Genomic DNA, 19,730 nt, shown 5'->3' with positions numbered 1-19,730 from the left:
CTCCAGGCAGCAGGTCTGTAGGACATGTTTCAAACATAAAAGCATGATGTTCCTGTCGTGTAAGATTTGTGTCTTTGTAAGTGTTCCATGATTTCCAGATAGTGTTTACAGAATACTTACATTACCCTTCCGTGCTTGTGATGTTTTCTGCTGCACGTTCAGCTCTTTCTTTTGGTCACTGGACAAGGAGCAGTATTTTCTTTAGTACACATCAGTGGTCTAGCACAGGAGACAGTGTGTTTGCTGACTTTGAGGTATGTGATGAGAATGTGATCACCCACAGTGGCACCAATGGTTGTGTTTTGCTGCTGTTTGCATGAGAGAAGCTGAAGGATGGGGTAGGAGATGGATATCTGTGTAAGGATGAGTAGGTAAGTGCTAGGGCAAACCTCTTGCTGCATTGTGAAAGGTAGGAGTTGTAAGAGCAGAAAGAGCTGTTACTGAGACTTGGGAGAAAAGTAGCTGTGTCTTCATAATGTGCTGAGTGAGTTATCAGCTGCATCAGAAACACTGTGACTTAGCAGAGCAGATCTAATGGCTTGGCTTTGTTGAGCACTGGTTCATGGATATTAGTGTGGCGCTGTGCTGTGTAGCCATCCCATGAGCATAGGGAATGTTCCTGGAAATGAGGTATGTTTACATCAAAATTAAGAGGTGGGGAAAAAAAAAAGGTGAGGGAGTGATAAATTGTTGATATTCTTGTCCCATTTACTGTCACTGAGATGATGCACTTTGTCCTCATTAAGATTTAGGAGTATTGGCCAAGCAGAGGAAATCTGACATATCCTCCCTACTCCTGCCATATGCAAAGGAGTCTTAAGTGCATACTGACAGATAAATTACATACTGGTTGTCTTCTGTGAAGATTCTTGAAGAGTCCTCCTTCAAATTGCTGAACAGTTCTCAGCAGCACCATCACACTTGATTATTTTTTCTCCTTTCATCTTGATAGAAAATGCCTCTGCTGTGCACTGTTTTGTTTTGCTTGATTATTTTTCTTATTTTCTTTTTTTTTTTTTCCTCCTTCTGGTCCTTGAACTCTGTGGGAAGCATGAACTGTGCTGCAAAGTCAAAAGAGGTGGAGAATCAGAAATACAACTAGCAGATGGGTAGAAGTAGATGTAACCTAACAAAGGCCACCCACGTATCTTCTGTGGTCTTTTAACTCCACAGAATACTAGCTTAGATTGCCATGCACACACATATCTGCACCTGCTTGTACCAAACAAAACCTTCTTGAATATATCTGAAGTTGGAGGGCTTTTTCCTCCTCCAGAAGCTGTAAAGCTGACTTTTTATTCTGTGGTTTAATCTTTTGTGAAGCTTTTAGTCTGCCTAACAGTTTCTTCATCAGGCCGTGCCTATGGTTCCAAGTGTTTGAAACTTTTCTGCCTGATTTTTATAATTCCACAACTGCTTAAGTGAAAGCAGTTTCCAAGCCTGACACTTGCCTAGAGAATCTGAACTTTGATCTTTGCATGAAGAAAAGTGTTTGCAAGTGGGGACATGTAGGTGAAGGTGGTTCACTTCTCTGTAAGGTTCTGCAAAAGCACTGCTGAGAGCTGTCAGTAGGACTTAAGAGTGCTTCAGACAGGCACAGTTCCAGCTGGAAGCAGAGAGGAGGTTAAGACACATGTTGTCTCTTTCCTCAGCCTCCTTATATTGCCCACTAAACTGATTACAGCATATTCAGGGGGGTCAAGTCTTCTCCTTTGGGCAAACACAGGTGGTATGCTAAACTAGACTGCAGATCTGAAGTAGTTTCAGCAGCAGACTTTTAAGAACCATTCCAGCAATTAGTTCAGGAAAATCTTGCAGGAAGTGTGGCAAGCCTGGGCAGGAGTTGCTCCCACTATCCAGGTGACACCAACCTGAAGAGAATTGTAGCTACTGCAAACAGAGAGCACAGCATTTCTGGGCACACAGCAAATAGTTTCTGCTGTCTGTGCAGTATGACTGCAGGGGAAAGGAAGCTTTCTGAGTGAGCCAACAAGAAGTTAGTTGAGGTGCATTTTCATTTGATTTGAGTCTTAGGGTAAGCCGAGCATACAATGAGATGCTTTCTGTAAGTAGTGTGGTGTTAAGGTGGTGGAGCTTTATAGAAGCCACTTAGATGAGTAGACCTCCTGCTTCACTCACAGAGCCTACAGGCACACTGGCAGGTGGGACTAATAAAAAGGTGTTTCTGTCCGTTTTTTGAACATGAGACAAAATACTGAATAAGGAGATTTCCAAAGATACAAGAGGCAGCTGATTACTGGCCTCTGAGGGAAATCAACATAGTTATTTACCATTTTTGAATGTGCAGGCATGTCTTCTGCTTGTCTTCTCCTCCCACCTCACCATGCCAAATTATTAGGAAAAAGAATAGCATAGGATTTGTATATTTACATTTTAGATGTAGTTTTGTCACTTTTTAAGTCATATAATTTGAATTGAACATTGGTTGCTGATGGACATCTCAGATGGAGAGGAAGAGCAAACCAAACATTTATTTTAACGAGGGCAGAAGGAGCAGGGGTGAAACAGCATGGAGAAGACACAAGTCCTAACCTGAACAGGGTAGAATAGAAAGAGCAGCTGAGGACAACTTTAAGTGTATTGGCTGTTTACCTAATTGCCTAAAGAAAACAACAAGAGCTGATTACTTCTAGCAGTGTGTCCTGCCTTAGAGGAAGGGTTAAGAGGGAAGGGAACTAAACTGGGACTAATGAGTGGCTGATCACTAAACATTTGCCATGAAGTCTGTATGTTAAAAGTAAAAATTTGTCTTAATGGTCCAAATTGTGTTTCATCCAACACCACTCTAACAGTGGTATTTGGCTAGTAAGCAGAGAGACATCATAAAATATGTGTCTTAGGTCTGCTGAGAAAAGAAATAAAAATTGTGGACTGAAAAGTCTCTTAAAAGTGAAGTGCTGGAAAGCAAGAGAAAAGCCTCAGTGGTGGCTCTCTTTGCTTTAGGACCAAAGTGTTACTACTTGCACTACCTTTTGGTAGAGGTCAGAGATCTAAGCTGTGCACAGCTTCTCAGTGTGACTAGGAGGGCTGACATGAGCTGCACATCTTTGGCTCTCGTGTTGCTATTGTGATGGTGACAGAGAGCAGAGATGTCCAAGGGCAGCTTCAGTCCTGAAAAGATCAATGGCAGAATTACTGTTGAATTGAGAGGTGGCACGATTTCCACTGCCATCATTCACAAGCCATGTACCTTTTCCTTAGAAGGAAAAACAAAAAAATAGACAGCTGTGGCCCGGGGAGGAATATTATGATGCTCTGTAAGTTCTGTGGGGCGACACCTGGGACCTGGGCCAGCAATGTGTCTTCTGCTAATTCTGGCATCCCTCATCCCTCAAGTGACGAGGTTAGCCCAAGTGGAGTATGTGCAGGAACAGACACTGGATTATAAACCAGGAGAGGGAGAGGCTGTGTTGTCATCCTGATGTGACTCTGACTCATGTTGACTCATTTTAGGACCTGCTGCTGCTCCTGTGCCCTCCCTGGTGTCCTTTTCTGCTGGGCTCACACAGAAGCCTTTCTCCAGTGATGTCGGCGTGGTTCACTTTAATAAAGTGCTTGTGAATGACGGAGACTATTATAACCCAAATACAGGTAACAGCCAAAGAATGGACCCATAGAGACAGCAGACGGGCAGTAGCATGGGTTACCAGTGTTTGATGCTATCTCAGGCCTTGCTGGCACATTGAGCAAACAACTGAAGTCCATCTAAAGCAGACACATCAAGGTAAAAGCTTCCTGTGGATGTGGACAGGCACACACTTTGCCACTGCTGGTTTTCTACAACTGCCCAGTCATAGAGGCCCAACTCACCACTGCATCTGGTCTACCAGCACAGCTGGTTGTGCTCCTCACCCCACCTCAGGCCGGCTGAGCCCAGGTAGCAGAGGTGAGGTTCCTTGCTAACCCACCTCACTGCAGCTCAGCTGGCTGGGTCACTGGAGCAGAGGAGGGAAGGAGAAGATAGGCAGTGCCTCCCCAGTAGCTGTAACTGGGGGCTGCCACCTTCTTGAGCAGAGTGTCATGTCACTTGAGGGTGTTGGGCATGTCTTAGCCTACTGGGGACTTGCGCAGCATGTGGGTGCCTCTTGCCTCTTCCCCAGCTCTGAGTCATGGCAGCTGCTTAGGCCAGAAGGTTTCTGAATGTGGACAAGACCTGTGTATGTCCCAAAGGACTGGTGGGTTCTAACATAAAGCAGCAACCCTTTGCCTTCATGACAGTTGGTCAGCTGCCCAGGCTCACCTTGTCAGTTACCTGTGCGTAGCAGTGGGTAACCCTTGTTGCTTTCTGTTTGTAGAATGATAGAATGGTTTGGGTTGGAAGGGACCTCAAAAATCATTTAGTCCCTACCCCTCTGCCTGGGCAGGGACACCTCCCACTAGACCAGGTTGTTCAAAGCCCCATCCAACCTGGACTTGCACACTTCCAAGGATGGTAGTTGCCAAGGTACTGTCATTGTGAATAATTCTGAAAAGCTGAGACTGTGTCTCTTCTGCAGGCATTTTCACATCACCATACGAAGGGCGCTACCTGATCACTGCTGTGCTGGCCCCAGAGAGGGATGAGTATGTAGAAGCAGTGCTGTCCGTCTCCAACGCAAGCGTGGCTCAGCTCCACACAGCTGGCTACAGACGGGAACTGCTGGAGTATCACAAACCCTACTCAGGGAAACAGACCTGTGGTGGTCCTGGGACATTCCACCTTGTTCTTCACCTCAAAGCAGGAGATGAAGTAAATGTTGTTGTAACAGGAGGCAAACTGGCCTACACAGACTCTGATGAAATGTACTCCACGTTTAGTGGAGTTCTCCTTTATCCTTCCATTTCTCATGTTTAGGTGTACCTTGGACAGGAGAGAAGGGTAAGATATTCAGAAGAAATTAAGTGTAATAAAATTCAAAGCTTTAATATATTCAGTTTATATATTTGATTTCAGTGATGGCTTTATGGTCTATACTGAGGCCTTTTTCTTGTCTCGTTTCCAGAGGTAGCTACAAAAGACATCTTTCTGTAGCTAAATTAACTCCTTCCCAAGCCCTTGTTGACCTGTACAAGCAGAACAACAAATATGTTCTCAGTAGATACTTCTCCACTCTGCCCTTGCTATTCCCTATTAAATTGTCTTTGCAGTCTTTTCCCTAGTTTTTCAAATTGTCCCTAGTGTATCAAAGTTTACATCTTTGCTGAAGTTTACAGATGTGGTCAGCTATTGTCGTGTTTTCAGTAAAGCAGGCCCAAGAAAGTGACATTGTATTGGATGTGGTTGATGACTTCTTACTCCATAATTTATTTAATAATATGTTGGGTCAAGTGCATTCACATAAACAATTTGTTCAATGCAGTTGCTAACTGTGGTGGTGCAAAGCAAAACAATACTCATCTGCATCAGTTTTCTTTTTTCCTTTAAGGGCTGAACACTGTGCTAAAAGACAAGTGACTCATTCCAGTCAAGTGAAAGCAGCTGTGCAGGGAGAAAATTAACCTCACCTCAGCTTTCCACTGGGCAGATGTGAGCATAAGGTGCAGTTGCTACAACTAAAAGACTTAGAATTGTTATTTTCAATTGATACAGTAAAAAAAAGAGGATCAGTTAAGCATGCTGCTCTTGAGATTAAAGCTTGCTGCTTGAAATGAATGAAACAGGTTAGAAAAAAACCTGAATCTTCTGTCCTTAGCTAGAAAAATAGTAATTTTGAAAGCTTAAAATTTTTTACAAAGCTTATTTCTGGTACTCCTACAGTATTTGCATTGAAAAGGAAGTTTTCTTCTTTGTTGCATTGTAGAGGACAAATCAGAGGAAAAATTGTTTGTCTAGGAAGGCAGCCTTGTTAACTGATATGTCTCATGCACAAACCAACCTTTTGCACTAAGTCTTTGCTGTAACAGCCTCTTGCAATGGTGGTTTTCAGTGAGGTTTATTTGAACACTCAGCATCTGTTTATATTGCTCAGGCAAATTTTGTAGTTTAAACAGATTTTGGGCAACAGTATTTTATTGCTTATACTAGCCACTCCTCAGTAGCTGTAACAAAAATGATGTTTTGACTCTTTGGAGTTGGCATTTGGATCTCTTTCATGACAGGAAAAAAACAAACAAGCCAGGCTTTACTGAGAGCAAGACCGTTAATTTGTCACCCCTCTATTCTTTATATAAATGGATCTTTTTAATAGTCTGTTCATGCTGCATGGAGTTGTATTTATCATAGTGGCTTGTGTAGCGTATTTGCCTTACAAATGAAGAACAGCTGTTTATAGCCTCAGAACAGACAGATCCTTTAGGTGAAGGAAGAACTCCCTGTGCTGGAAGCAGCACGGTATGTTTATCTGAAGCCCTTCCTGTCTGAGGAGGTCAGACCAAGACTTTTGCCTTTGTTCCTTAGTTTTGGAATAGATACTCCCTCACAACTCTTGTTTCCAGGCAATGAGATGGGACCTTCCCACAGCAAACTATCACATCCTGGAAGTTGAGCTGCTTTTGAGAATACCAGGTGGAAAATTTTTTCTCTCCACAGAGGAGCTCTGAGTCAGTCCCTGTGCAGCTAGGATTGCACTCGGAGAGTTGTGAGCACAGGAAGGAAATTGCAAGTGGAGTTTTAAAGCACCTGGTTTAGGAAGATCTCTTGGCACCTGATTGTCAGAAATGACAGTGTTACTGATAAGCAGAAGCTAGGACTGGGTGTATTTTGGAGCAGGAAGGCAGTTTCTCTAAGAGCAACTGTTAGTCAACAGCCAAAGATGTACAGTGAAGTTGGACTTCAAAGCTTGATAAAGACAACCACCCCATCACGTTTTATTTGAAAAGCCAATTATATCAACCACTTTTTTTTCTTTTTCTTTATTTTTTTTTTTAAACCTAAATTTATTGTTATGTACAAAAGCTGAAGAGGCACTTTTCCTTTCAGGATATTTTTCACTCTCCTCAAGAAAGCTGTGTTCTCTAAGAAGTTGGCTTCAGACTGTGTGTGACTCAAGTATTGTTAGATTATTGTTGCCTGTTCTAAAAATGACTAATGGAAACAAACAAAATGAGCAGAGTGCTCAGGGAGACCTAGCTTGGCAAACACAACCCTTTTTTTTTTCCCTTCCTCCATGTGAGACATTTTCAAGAATCAGCAGTGCACGTTGAGTGCTGAAGTTGCAAAAGTTGTATCATCCAGTTCTTAGCTAATTGCTTCAGTATATCTCAAAGTCCAACCCACAAACCTTCACAAGCCCAGTTCTGCTAATGGGACAGGGCTGTCTTCTACGAGAAAGTTTCTCCTTGAACCCAGGATCTGCTGCTGCCAGTGCTGAGATTGTTCAAACTCTTGTAATGCAATGTAACTTGGTATTTGTACACATTTATAAAGCATTCCCTAAACTATGTCACAGCAGACCCCAATCTCAGCAGTGTATTTTGAGGACACCTTTTAGAACTTTTACTGGTAGCTTGCCATCCACTATCTGTGACCTTTGGCAAGGAACCTCTGTCTTAGATTCCTGCCTTTGCTGAGAGAGACTTGCACCTTAATTGCCACTTCTGTGGTAATTGCTGCAATCAGGGTAGGTGGCTCAGTTTCTTCTTGATGAGGTTATTTGCCTGGAGCTTACAAGGTGGAAGACCACAACACCTTAGCCCCTGAATAGCAAAGGGATGGGGGAACCTGAGTTCCAATCTCTGCTTGGATAAAACACTCATTAAAGGAGCAGCTGGAAGAGACCCAAGCACAGACACATCCATAGGTCTGCTGAGCTTCAAAGGAAGGAGCAAGAGCCTTGCTCCAGAATACCCTCAAGCCACGGTTGGAGCAGTTGCATCTTTGGTGAGACTCAGTAACAGAGCAAGGAAATACATGCACTGAAAGGAACATGTCACACTGTTGGTTCAGGATTTGAATACCACATCCAAGAGCGTCCACCAGCTCAAATAGGAGGTACCTCTTAACCAAGAATGCCTTAAAAAAACAAACAAACCAGGAAGTGGGAGCTTCAAGGCAGGTATTCTGCCTGGTTCATGACAGTGCTGGCTGTTAGAGCTACTTCATAGGTATCTTTGTGATGCAGTGTATGACAAGTGCCAGATCCTTGGGCAAAACATCATCTGTTGTGCCAGGTGCTCCCATTTCACATCAAAACAGGAAGAAAACCAAACCATACCAGGTGAAGCTGTACAGATGTGACTGACAGCCCCTCAGCCAGGCACAAGGCAAGGTGGTTTCTCAGGGACTGTCCAAATATCAAAACCACCAGAGTCCCCATTGGAGCATCACTTCTGAGACAGGTAAATCCCCTTAGCCAGGTCATTAGCTGCAGAACATCTGACAACAGGCCATCATGCCAACAGCAAGACTCCAGCCAAACATGGGGAGTGTATCCTGCAGCACATAATGGGGACGGGCAACATGTCTATCATATCCCCAGGAAAGCCTGGAGCAAAGCAGGAATGCCAGTTTTCACCACAAAACCTGTGAAAAACTACCTCATTAATTTGCTATTAAGACTTCAGAGACAGGGGAGACATTTCTGTACTCACCACTCAAAGCAATGAGGATGTTCTGTGGTATTCCACCATGTGTCCTTTCAGTGTGCTCCAGGTTACTTGGCAGCAACTTTGTGCAGTCACTAAGAGACTCTAGTCAGCTTGGTGAAGTCAACCAACCATTCAAGAAAAAATAGAGATAGTCAAGGAAAGAGAGCAAACTGTAAGTGTGGATGGCTTAGGAAGGCAGCTAGGAGACTCAAATCAGGATTGAATTATTTCCTGAGGCTACATCACGCATTTGGAAGTGAGTTTTATCTGCTGAGGAACTCCTGACATTACAGCACAGTAGTGGACCTATTTCACAAAACCACAAATGCATTTACATTCTCAACTTGGAGACAGGAGGAGCATGCACTCTACTGAGACTCGATCAGCAGCTAGTTGCTCCCAGAGAATGGCACAGATTTCAAATTGCCAGGTTACCAGGAATACCTGAGGGCTGTGTCCTGTAATCACAAGACAGACTTGTGCTTGAGCCAGCACCAAACCCTCCTGCAAGGTACCCTGTGGACTTGATAGAAGACACAGAGCACCAGCTCTGCCAATTCTTTGTATATAGGCGACTTCAAATAACATCTTGCAACATGTTACTACATAAGTAGGGTTTGGCATTTATCCATTTTGCTATCTTGAGTGTGAAAAAAAGAAACACTACTATCACTTTTCAGCAAAGAGCAGCACACTTGAGACTATGCTTTATGTGTGCATGTGTATGCATACATTTGTGTATAGAGAGGGAGTAATATCCAGGAACATGAAGAAAACTGTGATGGAAAACAACTGCAGATATGTTCAAATAAAGCCTACCTATTGTGTGATGTCTTGATGCTCTTTCACTTTCCAGTGAACACAGCAGCACTGTAAGCTAAAATTTTTGCTCTCTCCTCCACCACCTTTGAAAACTTCAGTTTCTGGCTTTTTCAAGACAAGCTTATATGTAAGTGTTTATTCAGTGTCAAGCACTGTTACAAATAGACTGTGTGGTACATAGATGGTCTGCCAACACAGTTCTTACTCAGTTGCTCATTCAGTGCCCTAATTATTGACAAATAGTATAGATTTCAGTAAAAAGGGACTTAAAATGATCATCTAGTCCAACTGCCTGACCAGTTCAGGGCTAAGTTAAAGCATGTAGTTAAGGGCATTACTCAAATGCCTCTTGAGGCTCAGGGCATCAACCACATCTCTAGGAAACCTGTTCCAGTGTTTGCCCACCCCCTTAAAAAATAAATGCTACCTAATGCCTAGTCTAAACCTCCCCTGGTGCAACTTTGAACAATTCCCACGTCCTGCCACTGGATACAGGGATATCAGCACGGCCCCCTCCTCAGAAAGCTGTAGAGAGCAATGAGGCCACCCCTTGGCCTCCTTTTCTCTAGAGGCAAACCCAAAGTCCTTAACCCCTCCATCATAGGACGTGCCTTCCAACCCTGTCACCAGCTTTGCTGTCTTCCTCTGGACCTATTCAAGGACCTTCACATCCTTCTTCATTCCCAAGGTCCAGAATGGAACACAGTACTCAAGGCTGCACCAATGCCAAATCCAGAGGGATAATCCTGTCTTTTGACCAGCTGATCATGCTGTTTGATGCCCCCCACGATGGGCTTTGCCCCTGAGCTGCCAGGGCACACAGCTCACATTGAGCCTGCTGCCAACCAGCACCCCCAGATCCGTTTCTGCAGGGCTGCTTTCTGCCACTCCTAACTTATGCTGGGCATTACTTCATCCGAGGTGCGGAATCCAGCATTTCAACTTGTTAAGTTGCATCCCATTAATCATTGCCCAGTGTTCCAATTTGTAAGACCTCAAGAGATCTCGAGAGAGTCAACAGCACCTTCCAGTTTGGTATCATCAGCAAACTTGCTAATGGCACACTCAACTCTGGCACCCAGATCATTGATAAATATTTTGAACAGAACTGGCCCTCGAACCGAGCCCTGAGGATCAGCGCTGGTGACTGGTCACTAGCCAGAAGTAGCCACATTCACCACAAGCTTTTGAGCTCTGCCCTTCAGCCAGTTCTAGGCTGAACAGTTCAGGTTATTACCTACTCTCACCAAAGCATGTACACAGGAAATACCAGAGGACAACAATATTAGAAAATGGTGAGGTTGAAGGAGAAGAAAAAGAAGGCAGGGAAATAATGGAACAAAAGACTTTGCTAGGAAGAAAACAATGTGTACCAGCTCTCAATGCTGGTGTGAGACCAGCAGCGGTGCAGTCCTTAAAATTTGGATTCAGACTGAAGATGAATGTTTAGCCCAATCTGTATCTGTCTGGCATCCTTCTTTACAAGCAAAGTTTTTTGTAGCACTCCCAAGGAGGTGGCTTAGCATTGCTTGTCATTTTCCCAATGCACAGGTAATAGTGTTCTGTTCAAAGCATGACATGTGAAAGCCATTAGCTCAAGTCCTTGTTGTCATGCAGCTCAACATCTGTGCTCCCCAAGCCATGCTGCTGCCATAGTTGGTTGGGGCCTCAGCCAGGGCAAGCAATGACTTTAACCACACAGAAAAATACTACATATTGTTACAGTCCTGGAGTCTTTCTGCTGTTCTTTGCTACAACCCCCTGCACAATTAGAGAAGTCTTGAGCAGCTGGTATGGGGCAGAAACATCATTGACTAGTCTAACACTAGGGGAGAAGAGGAAAGGCAGCAGTTATGATCATGCTTAGGAAACATGTTGCACAGAAGTGGCTGCCCCTGCCAGACAGAAGACCCAACAAAGCCATTGCTGTGCCCAAGAGCAAAACGTTTAGAAGCTATGAACAGTCCCTCCTGCCCCATCAGTATACAGGAAGTGTGCCCAGAAAACCCCTCTGAGCAGCCAGCTGTGTCACAGCTCAGACCCCTACTGGTCTGAGAGCTTGGCCAGCAACTGCAGCAAGTGGGAATGCACATGTACTTGCCAACCAAAATGGCACAGGGCTGCACATGAGGTCTCCTGGGGACCTTGGTGTGCCAACTGCATGACATAACTCTAGAAATGCTGCCCAGTGCACGCACAGTAAAGTGCCTGTTCTTGGAAACTGCAATTGTTTTTTAAACATCCAAACCAGAAAAATCCACTGAGAACAACATTACTGCATTAGGATAAGAGAGACAGGAGAAACAATTCCAGCTCAGAAATGGTTTTGCAACAAATCTGGCACAGATAGGACACACCGCCCCTCTAATGCTTGCACTGGCAGGTCATGCACTGCACATGACAAAACAAGTACTGAGACCCAGGTGACTCAGGTGGGCAGTGAAGAGCGTGGTGTGAGGAATGCCATACCCTAGGTGTGCAGAGAAGGGTGCCACGTGTGAGCAGAATCACAGGGAAAACCCAGCAGAAACGGGGAGTCTGCTGCTGCAGCAGGAGATGGTACAAGTCTAGCAGTGAGCTCCATGTCTGGGCATGAGGAGAGAAGTGGGACAGCAACACCACTGGCACACATTGCCAAAGGATCAGAAGGCACAATGTCATTTACACTTTCACACTGATCAACCATGCTTCTACATGTGACTGAAATGGTTGGATTTTCTAAGGTAGGCTGCTAGTTGGTTGCATTTGCCACAACCAGCAAGAGACCAGGAAGAGTAAGTTTCTGCTGAAAGCTTGAGGCCCCTTTTTCAAAGTGGTTTCACAGTAATAATCTCAGACAACTTAACAGCTGTTGTGGAGGACAGTATTCTTTGCCTTAAAAGGAAAAAGTGAACTTTGATGGAATTAGGATAAACTCCAAATTAGGGCAGATTTACAAAAGCTCAAACTACACGGTTGCAAGATTTTCTTCAATGCAGCTTGTGTATTCCCAACGTGTTCATTTGTTACTGATACTCTGTATTATTAATGTATGCTTGCTTTCCACTGTAGTTATAACCCAGTATTGGTACTAGCACACAATGTAAATTTGATGACAACAATTATTTATCTGTTGTATAAATACTCTGAAAAATGAAACCGAGTGTGAGAGAAAGCAAATACATCATAGTCCTTAGAAGAGCAACTTGGAGTCCATGTAAAGTACGAATACAATTTAAATAACCCCAGGTTTACTGAATTAGCAATACAAGGATGGAATTCTCAAGTAATAAGTGAAGAAAAAAATTCAGTTTAAGTTTGTTTATTGTGATAACATTGTTCTGAACATCAATAAACATTGCACTGAAGTATGGGTTACTGTACCCAAGATAGTCCAGTCTTAACAAAAACCACTCTATTGGTATGATCACAGATTTGACAATTTGTAACACACTACCTTATTAGTGATTGGGTTGCTTAACAATCAAATATTCCACATCTTCAACATAAAAATGAAACGAATTCTTGAAGAGTTTCCCCACTCTCAAAATAAACCAATATTTTGACTTTCGTCTGGAAGTAATTAACACTGTAAAAAAAATCCAAATCAATTCCATTCTTTCAGGAGAATTCAGTTTTGGAAACAAAACCTTCTTCAGGCTAAAGTGACACTTTAAAGGCATCTCAAATTCATTTTGTATTTTTGATGTTTCATTATCAATTTGCATTACGGTCATTTAAACAACTCTCATTCATATGACAGCATTTTCTAGAAGACTTGTATGAAATATTAACATGAAATCTCATCTTTGTCTTTGACCATAAGCAGGTTCAGAGTTGGATTCAGAAGTTCCATAACAGAGTTGACATGAGTGTTAAAACGTTTCCAGTTGAAAAAAAACCATGTTTTAGAAGGAGTATACTGATGACAGGAAGCTAAAGATACGTGAGCCAACATTGCACATGCAACTGTACGCTGTTAGGGAGGAGAGCCCAACCTTTTGAAGTACAAACAAGCCTGGTGCAATTAAAAAAAAAGTAAAAAATCCAGAAATGTGTACCACTTAAATTACTTATCTTTAAATCGTTAGAGAAATGGGTAACATCCAAGTTGCTAACAAGTTCTGAATTGCAATGTTACTTTTTTATTCCCAGATAGGTATCGTTGGCTCAGCCTTTGACACAGTTCCGATGCTAAGAGGATCTGTATCTTCAACAACACAGCCTTAACAGGGGTGTGCATGCTCCTACAGACATACACACTTAGAAGTTCCTCTTTCACAGAAAGAATTATTTAGCTTGTGCTAATTTTAAATAAGTATAGCACAACTTGTTCTCAAACATCAGTTTCAGGCCACTTCTCTCAACTAAGGTAACAAAGGACAGGCTAATCCATACTTATTTACCCCACTTTGTATTAATATTGCAGCACAAGCCTGCAGTTTGACAGGAATGAGATATCTTTCCTAGAGTCAGTAAAGTGCCTAGCAGTTCAAATTACATAGGTATGCAATGACAGGTACAGTGCCCCCCATAATCTGTCCCTAAGCAGGGTTAACAAACAATCTGAAGAGATTCAAATACAAGCCAGATTTAGAAAAACAAAACAAAACCAGATCCCTCCCCTGTTCATATGAGAAATACTCAAGAACAATTTACATTTTATCAAAAGACAAATATCAAAACTGTAGCTGTTGCAAAGCAAAAATGCAGCATTTTTAACTAAGCAACTTCTTGGACACCCTTATAATGCAAAATAACAGGTTAGCCAGATGAGGAGCTCTCTACAACTACACAACTCCCAAATTCATACCAGCTTAAATTATATGCATTTGGAGATACACCTGTTTTTCTACACTGCTCATTTACTCAAGTCCCCACCTTAAAACCACAGCTTATCTTTATGACAATCAGAAAATATGAACAAAAGCAAAAAGAAAAAATTAATCACATAAAAAAGTCAACCAAGAAAGACACAGTCAAATCTTGGTAACAATCTGTCCCGTTTGGAAAGCCATCCCAGTTTCAAGAAGTGCTTTTATTTTTAAGGAAACCTGTGTAATAGCAGGGCCACTGAGATTAAGTTAAGCATGGTAAAGAAAATTCTGACTTTTAGGAGAGGCAGCTTCACTCACTCTACGTAAAATAGAATCTTTTGATAGAATATTTAATCTTTTAACTAAAATACTTTATTATGTTGGATTCTTATTTATTTTAATGTACTAAAGTGACATAAAAGCTCAAATCCCACTGATATTCAAAGCACTTGGTGATCATGAAAATTTCTATTCCTAAGGAAATCTACGGAATGAAAAGTAATAAAAGGAAAACAACATGGAATCATGCTTGCAAGCTTCTGACAGAAAAAAAAAAGCAAATAAAGCAGTAAGAGCAAAATATCTTTTGAGTTGAATCCTGTGAAATACACAAAAAAACCCAGTAGATTTGTGACAGGACCAAGAATTTGCTGAAACAGTCACAAAACCTACTGTTCTCACTGTGCAAGAACAAGGATGCCTTAAAATTCACTGACATGAATGGAACACTGTGACAGATAAGTATGTTTTCTTTCCCACTCTGATACCACTGCTTTGAAAGAGAAGTTCCATGTTGACCTTGCTTCCCCCCACTCTTTACATCATGTTTTGTAAACACAGGAATACACTAGAGTTTTATAAGGGAGAAAGAAAAAATTAATCTCATTTATATAGTGAGGTAAAAATTATGCCCCCAGCAGTTCATCAAGAGTCTGGCTTCAGCTGGTGTTGCATCAGAACCATGGTGAAGGCTTCTCAGCCTGATAAATATTCCTGCATGGGGTAAAATCCTCTAAATGTACTCTCCTGCAGGTAGTGAGACCAAGAGGGCTCCTTCCCTACATTTAGTCCAAGTAAGCTGAGACAGAAGGACCTGCCCAACTGTTCCTGAGGAAAGCAGCCCTGGTGCAGGCACCACAGCAGTTAGCTGCCTAAAACACCTTCTAAAGATCTCTCAAACTTACCCACACATTTCTCTGCTCCCACTGGGAGCTGTGTACAGGAAGAGGTCACCTACCAGAGAGCCTGGTGGAAATTCTGGACATTGCCCCTAGAAGGATCCTTAATGCATGGCCACCAGGAACTTGCTTAAGAAGTGACAGAAAAGACTGTGTGCCCAGAAAGCCCAGGCTTGGTGTTTCAATGATTGATGTTTAAATGACTCAAGTCCTTATGTCCTCTGGACTGGTGGAATGATACATTCTCATCGTAGATTTCTTCAAAGGAGGTGAAATGCACTAACTCAAAAAGCAGAACTACTTTTGCCTTCAAGTATTTTTGGAGAGAGAAATACTAGCAGCTTTTGCAGCTAGCTGATAAACACTAGACTTGGAATGCAATTTGTTCACAGGCTCTGATCTGAACCAGGAATGATGTTTATGAACAACCTGAAACTAAAACAAAAAAACAAACCAAAACAAAAAACCCCCAAACCCTACAAACAAGAAAAGAAAAAAAAAGGGGGCTATTCTGCTTTGCAGCATTTAACCATTCTCATACCTGGAATCTCACTATTGAGCTGCATTTCCTTCCAGCTACTGAAAACCTGCAGTACAGATTCTGGAAAGACCTGCAGTAGACAATTAAAAAATTAAATACATAATTTTTTTAGTATTACAATTCCCTGAATATAATCTGTACATATGTTTTACTGGCCTACACAGCACACACACACATGCTTCATCTCTGGGTTGAAAAAGGAAATAAAAATGCCAGCTCCTCAACTCTTACAGAAATGCTCACAGAAACGTTCAAGATTTTTCTGATGGAAATTTAACATGACATAGTGCAGCCTGAAAACAAGAAAAGCATTACAAGTTTCTGAAGATAACTTTTGTTTAACAACCTCATGAAATAGTTTAAGCATTGCATGTACAAAAATAAGCAGAGTTAGCTTGAGAGTAAACTGTACAAGCACAGTCTTGTACCTATGACCAAAGGCATATTTACATTTAAAGAGGAATTTTATGTCTTCAGAGTCTGTCAGGCTAGTAACGTCTACAATTTTCTGTATTTTAGCTGAGAAAAAGCACAATGGTCTTAGGTTCTGGCTCCTTTCAAAAAATGGCCTAATTGCCCATCTGAACATTAGACCACATTTCTTATTAATAAGTCTGACATTCTATTTGGCAGTTTCCATATACTTTTTGGCTTAATTTTATAAAATATACTATTAAGACTAATACAAAAAAAATTTACGTTTACAATAAGGTCTGTATTGATGAAAATGCAAAGTCATAGTTTACCTCAGCATTTCATTGCCCTGAAGCACTTGGGTACCATGACCTTCAATGACAGGCCAATCTCAAGTGCCTTAGAACAGGTATATAAAGACGAGCAATAAAGACCTAAACAAACAAAACCCCAAATTCCACACACAAAAAAATAGACAGTAGCTTTGCATTTTCTTTGTTTTAAACCAAAAGAGTTAAAGTGATTTCTTTAGTAAGACTTATGGTACCAGTATATAAATTAGCATCTTCATTAAGAAAAGTTCTTCACATTAAACTGAAGTTGAGTAGCTGAATATGAAATTCCATCTCTAGGTGAGAAGTTATCTTTCAGGCTAGGTCGTCCATGTTAAGGTTAGGAAGAGGCTCTCTCCAATAACAAAACGAGCTGAATTCTGGGCACGGAAATGCAGAACTCTGTTCTTTATTAAGTAATGGGAACACATGTTCCACAAGCTCACTTAGTCTGTAATACCTATATTAAAAAAGAAGAAAGACCGTTATTTACAGTCTAGCCACTGTTAATCTGTAGCCAAAAAGGATCTTTGGAAGTCTAGACCAGAAAGCTACAGTCAAATGAAGCATCACTACTGCAGAAGCAATTTTCAATTTTATTTCACCAGTTTACTTCTCTTTTTGAAAAGTTTTAGTTAAGTATCTGAAATTAAGATTCTGGCAAGTCAGATTTTCACATGTTGTATCTAACAGGAGATCAAATCATGGTCACAACTATAATTATTTTGTAATCTCATTCCTAAATACTTTCTTTAGCTGAAATAACAAAAGTGATCTTACGAAGACTTGTTTCCCTTAGTCCGTTCCTGGATTAGTTCACCCTTTGGATTCACAGTAAATATTCTGCAGTCTGGAACTCCCACTTGCATGTAGGCATATACATCCTGCAAAAAGCAGGAACAAAAGCACAGACTTCAACATTTCTTTATTGAATATGATTTAACAAACAATTTATTGAGGGAATGATAAAAGCTAATCCAAAAAGGGTACAGTCAAACTGCCCCTTAAGATAAAGCCAACAGAAAAAAAACAAAACACGTACATGTAGCATATCAAAACATTATCCCCAACCTCTCAATTCCTGTTCCCAAGCCTGGGACCACAACACACAATGCCATTCCTTATGACAACAGGCCTCTTACAATACCTCCGTCCCTCTATCTCAATTATGATAGCATTAGTAGAGAAAGTACAGGAATCATACAACAGGAAAAACTATTCAAGACTGAGGAGCACTGGTTATAAAGCTGTCAAATATGCTGAAAAAGAATATGGGAAGGTGGAACATAACTAATAACATCCTGAGACTACTAACACAACTTTATAGCCTAATATAAGCAGTTCTAGTAGCTTTTATTTAAGGTATCTGGATGTGGGTTTTCCTGACCAAACCCATAAAAGCACCAGTGTCCTGTTTCCTCATTAAAATTCAAACAGACACAAGAAGAAAAGCCCATTTCCTTAGCTTGCCAAGTACTTAATGCATTTTAACCCTTCAATTAGAAAGGGGCAGACTTACATTGGGCCTATTTCCAAAAGCAGCATAGAAGGGCTGTTTACTGGGAGCAAACAAATTCTTGATATCATTCAAACATTCGATCTTGAACTTCTCAGGCTTCTTCTCTATTACTTCCCTAAAATAAAATGTCAACAGTCAAATTCTAAATCATTATTTGATAGAAGGTATTGTCCTTTCCCCCTTTATCTGATATTTACATTCCCCATGGCTTCCTGTTGCTAGTGTTGGTCAGTAGTTTTCCAAGAACAGTACAGGAAACAATAAAACAATGAAACATTCTGTTTTCCAATATCAATAGTAAAAAAAATAAAGTAGGTTAGTAACCTGTGTGTAGGCTAAGTAAATGGAATGAAATTTCCAGTTGTGAATGTGGTTCGTGAACTGCTTTTATTGTGAACAACCATCTGAATCAGAACACCAAATCAAGCTCGTTACACACAAACTTGTTACACCCCCTGCCTCTGCCAGAAGAGGGCAGACGGCCTGTAAGTGACCTTAATGGAAGTCGTCATTGCAAGCCACAAAATCAGTTGTCTTCACTAAAAGACCAAAAATACTACTCCACTATTAGCTCTTGCCATCAAGAACCAGCAGACTCTGGCTAGTTCAAAAGATTAACTGAGTTAAATCATTGCTACACTCCATATTGCTTTTTAAGTAGCAATGTATGGAGCACTCCCAACATCACAAGATCATTTAGAATGACAGTCTGAGATCCCCATATTTTTTACTTTTCCCTCAGTCTTGCATAGTATCACTGCACTACAATCCTTGCAGCTATACTGGAAAATACAAAATTGTACTGATATAGACAGAACCTGACAGTAATCAGTTGTGAACTCGAGGAATGAAAAGGGAAAACAAGCTACTCTGTGACTGGTACTTCCGTGTTTTGTAGCCACTTCTAAGATGTCCACAGAAACAGAAGTATACTGCAAGTTTTATTCAGACAAAACAAATAGCTTATAAATGATCACAAGAGGGACCTCAAGTCTCAGCAGCAAATCTGGCACAGACTGGAACTTGTTTACAGCTGTAATGGTTAGCATGCCAAATCTTTTAAATCTGTGGCTTTCTCTGAGATGAAGAGGGAATGGATGTATGAAATTCCACAGGCTTACCTATGAAAGGCAGAAAACAAACTGCTCGGGGACAACATGAGAGGGCCCCTGGGGAGAATTGTTCCTTCATCATTCACCCAGTGCAGGTATCCTCTGGTCATATCTGCCATCCCAATGGCACGGGCAGAACAGTAGAGAAACTTGTAGCCATTTCTGGAAAAGAATTACCAACTTTGTTCATATTCTTCCTGCAAGGCATATAATAGGTTAAAAGTATGACTCAATTAAAACAGAAACATGCAACATAAAAAACAGGGATGGTAATACTGTGATGACAATTAGATGGACTAGATTGTGTTTAAACAAGTGCAACATTGGTTTCATCCAGGTTCTTTCAGCCCAGCTGTAAGAAGATTGCAAAGATTTCAATCATCTATATCACATAATACTAGATGCCAGAACTCCTATCTTGGTTGTTGGATTTTTCCAGGTTGTTGACAGAATTTGCAGGACATCGTTAAGGACAGATAATGAGAAGCAC

The 19,730-nt window shown here is 41.4% G+C and overlaps 2 protein-coding genes across 4 annotated transcripts in view; one reads left to right on the top strand and one right to left on the bottom strand.

Moving 5' to 3' along the window:
- EMILIN2 (elastin microfibril interfacer 2) overlaps window positions 1-6,223 on the top strand; it is a 34,601-nt gene extending 28,378 nt beyond the window's left edge. Inside the window, exons 7-8 of the mRNA XM_051611739.1 lie at window positions 3,475-3,612; window positions 4,518-6,223. Of these exons, the coding sequence (XP_051467699.1) occupies window positions 3,475-3,612; window positions 4,518-4,855 (476 nt within the window). The 3' untranslated portion in view covers window positions 4,856-6,223. The remainder of the gene's footprint in view (window positions 1-3,474; window positions 3,613-4,517) is intronic.
- Window positions 6,224-12,633: 6,410 nt separating this feature from the next.
- Window positions 12,634-19,730, bottom strand: part of LPIN2 (lipin 2) — a 46,322-nt gene continuing 39,225 nt past the window's right edge. For 2 of the 3 annotated variants that reach the window (XM_051611161.1, XM_051611160.1), the window contains exons 17-20: window positions 19,250-19,402; window positions 18,129-18,243; window positions 17,390-17,493; window positions 12,634-17,069 (exon numbers count right to left, since the gene is read on the bottom strand). In XM_051611161.1, coding sequence (XP_051467121.1) covers window positions 16,925-17,069; window positions 17,390-17,493; window positions 18,129-18,243; window positions 19,250-19,402 — 517 coding nt within the window. In that variant the 3' untranslated portion in view covers window positions 12,634-16,924. Of the gene's footprint in view, window positions 17,070-17,389; window positions 17,494-18,128; window positions 18,244-19,249; window positions 19,438-19,730 lie in introns of those variants that run through there. The other variant, XM_051611162.1, reaches the window with a different exon arrangement.

Source organism: Apus apus, chromosome 2, assembly GCF_020740795.1.
Source record: "Apus apus isolate bApuApu2 chromosome 2, bApuApu2.pri.cur, whole genome shotgun sequence".
NCBI classification, from domain to species: domain Eukaryota; kingdom Metazoa; phylum Chordata; class Aves; order Apodiformes; family Apodidae; genus Apus; species Apus apus.
This window is presented reverse-complemented; position numbering and strand designations above follow the sequence as displayed.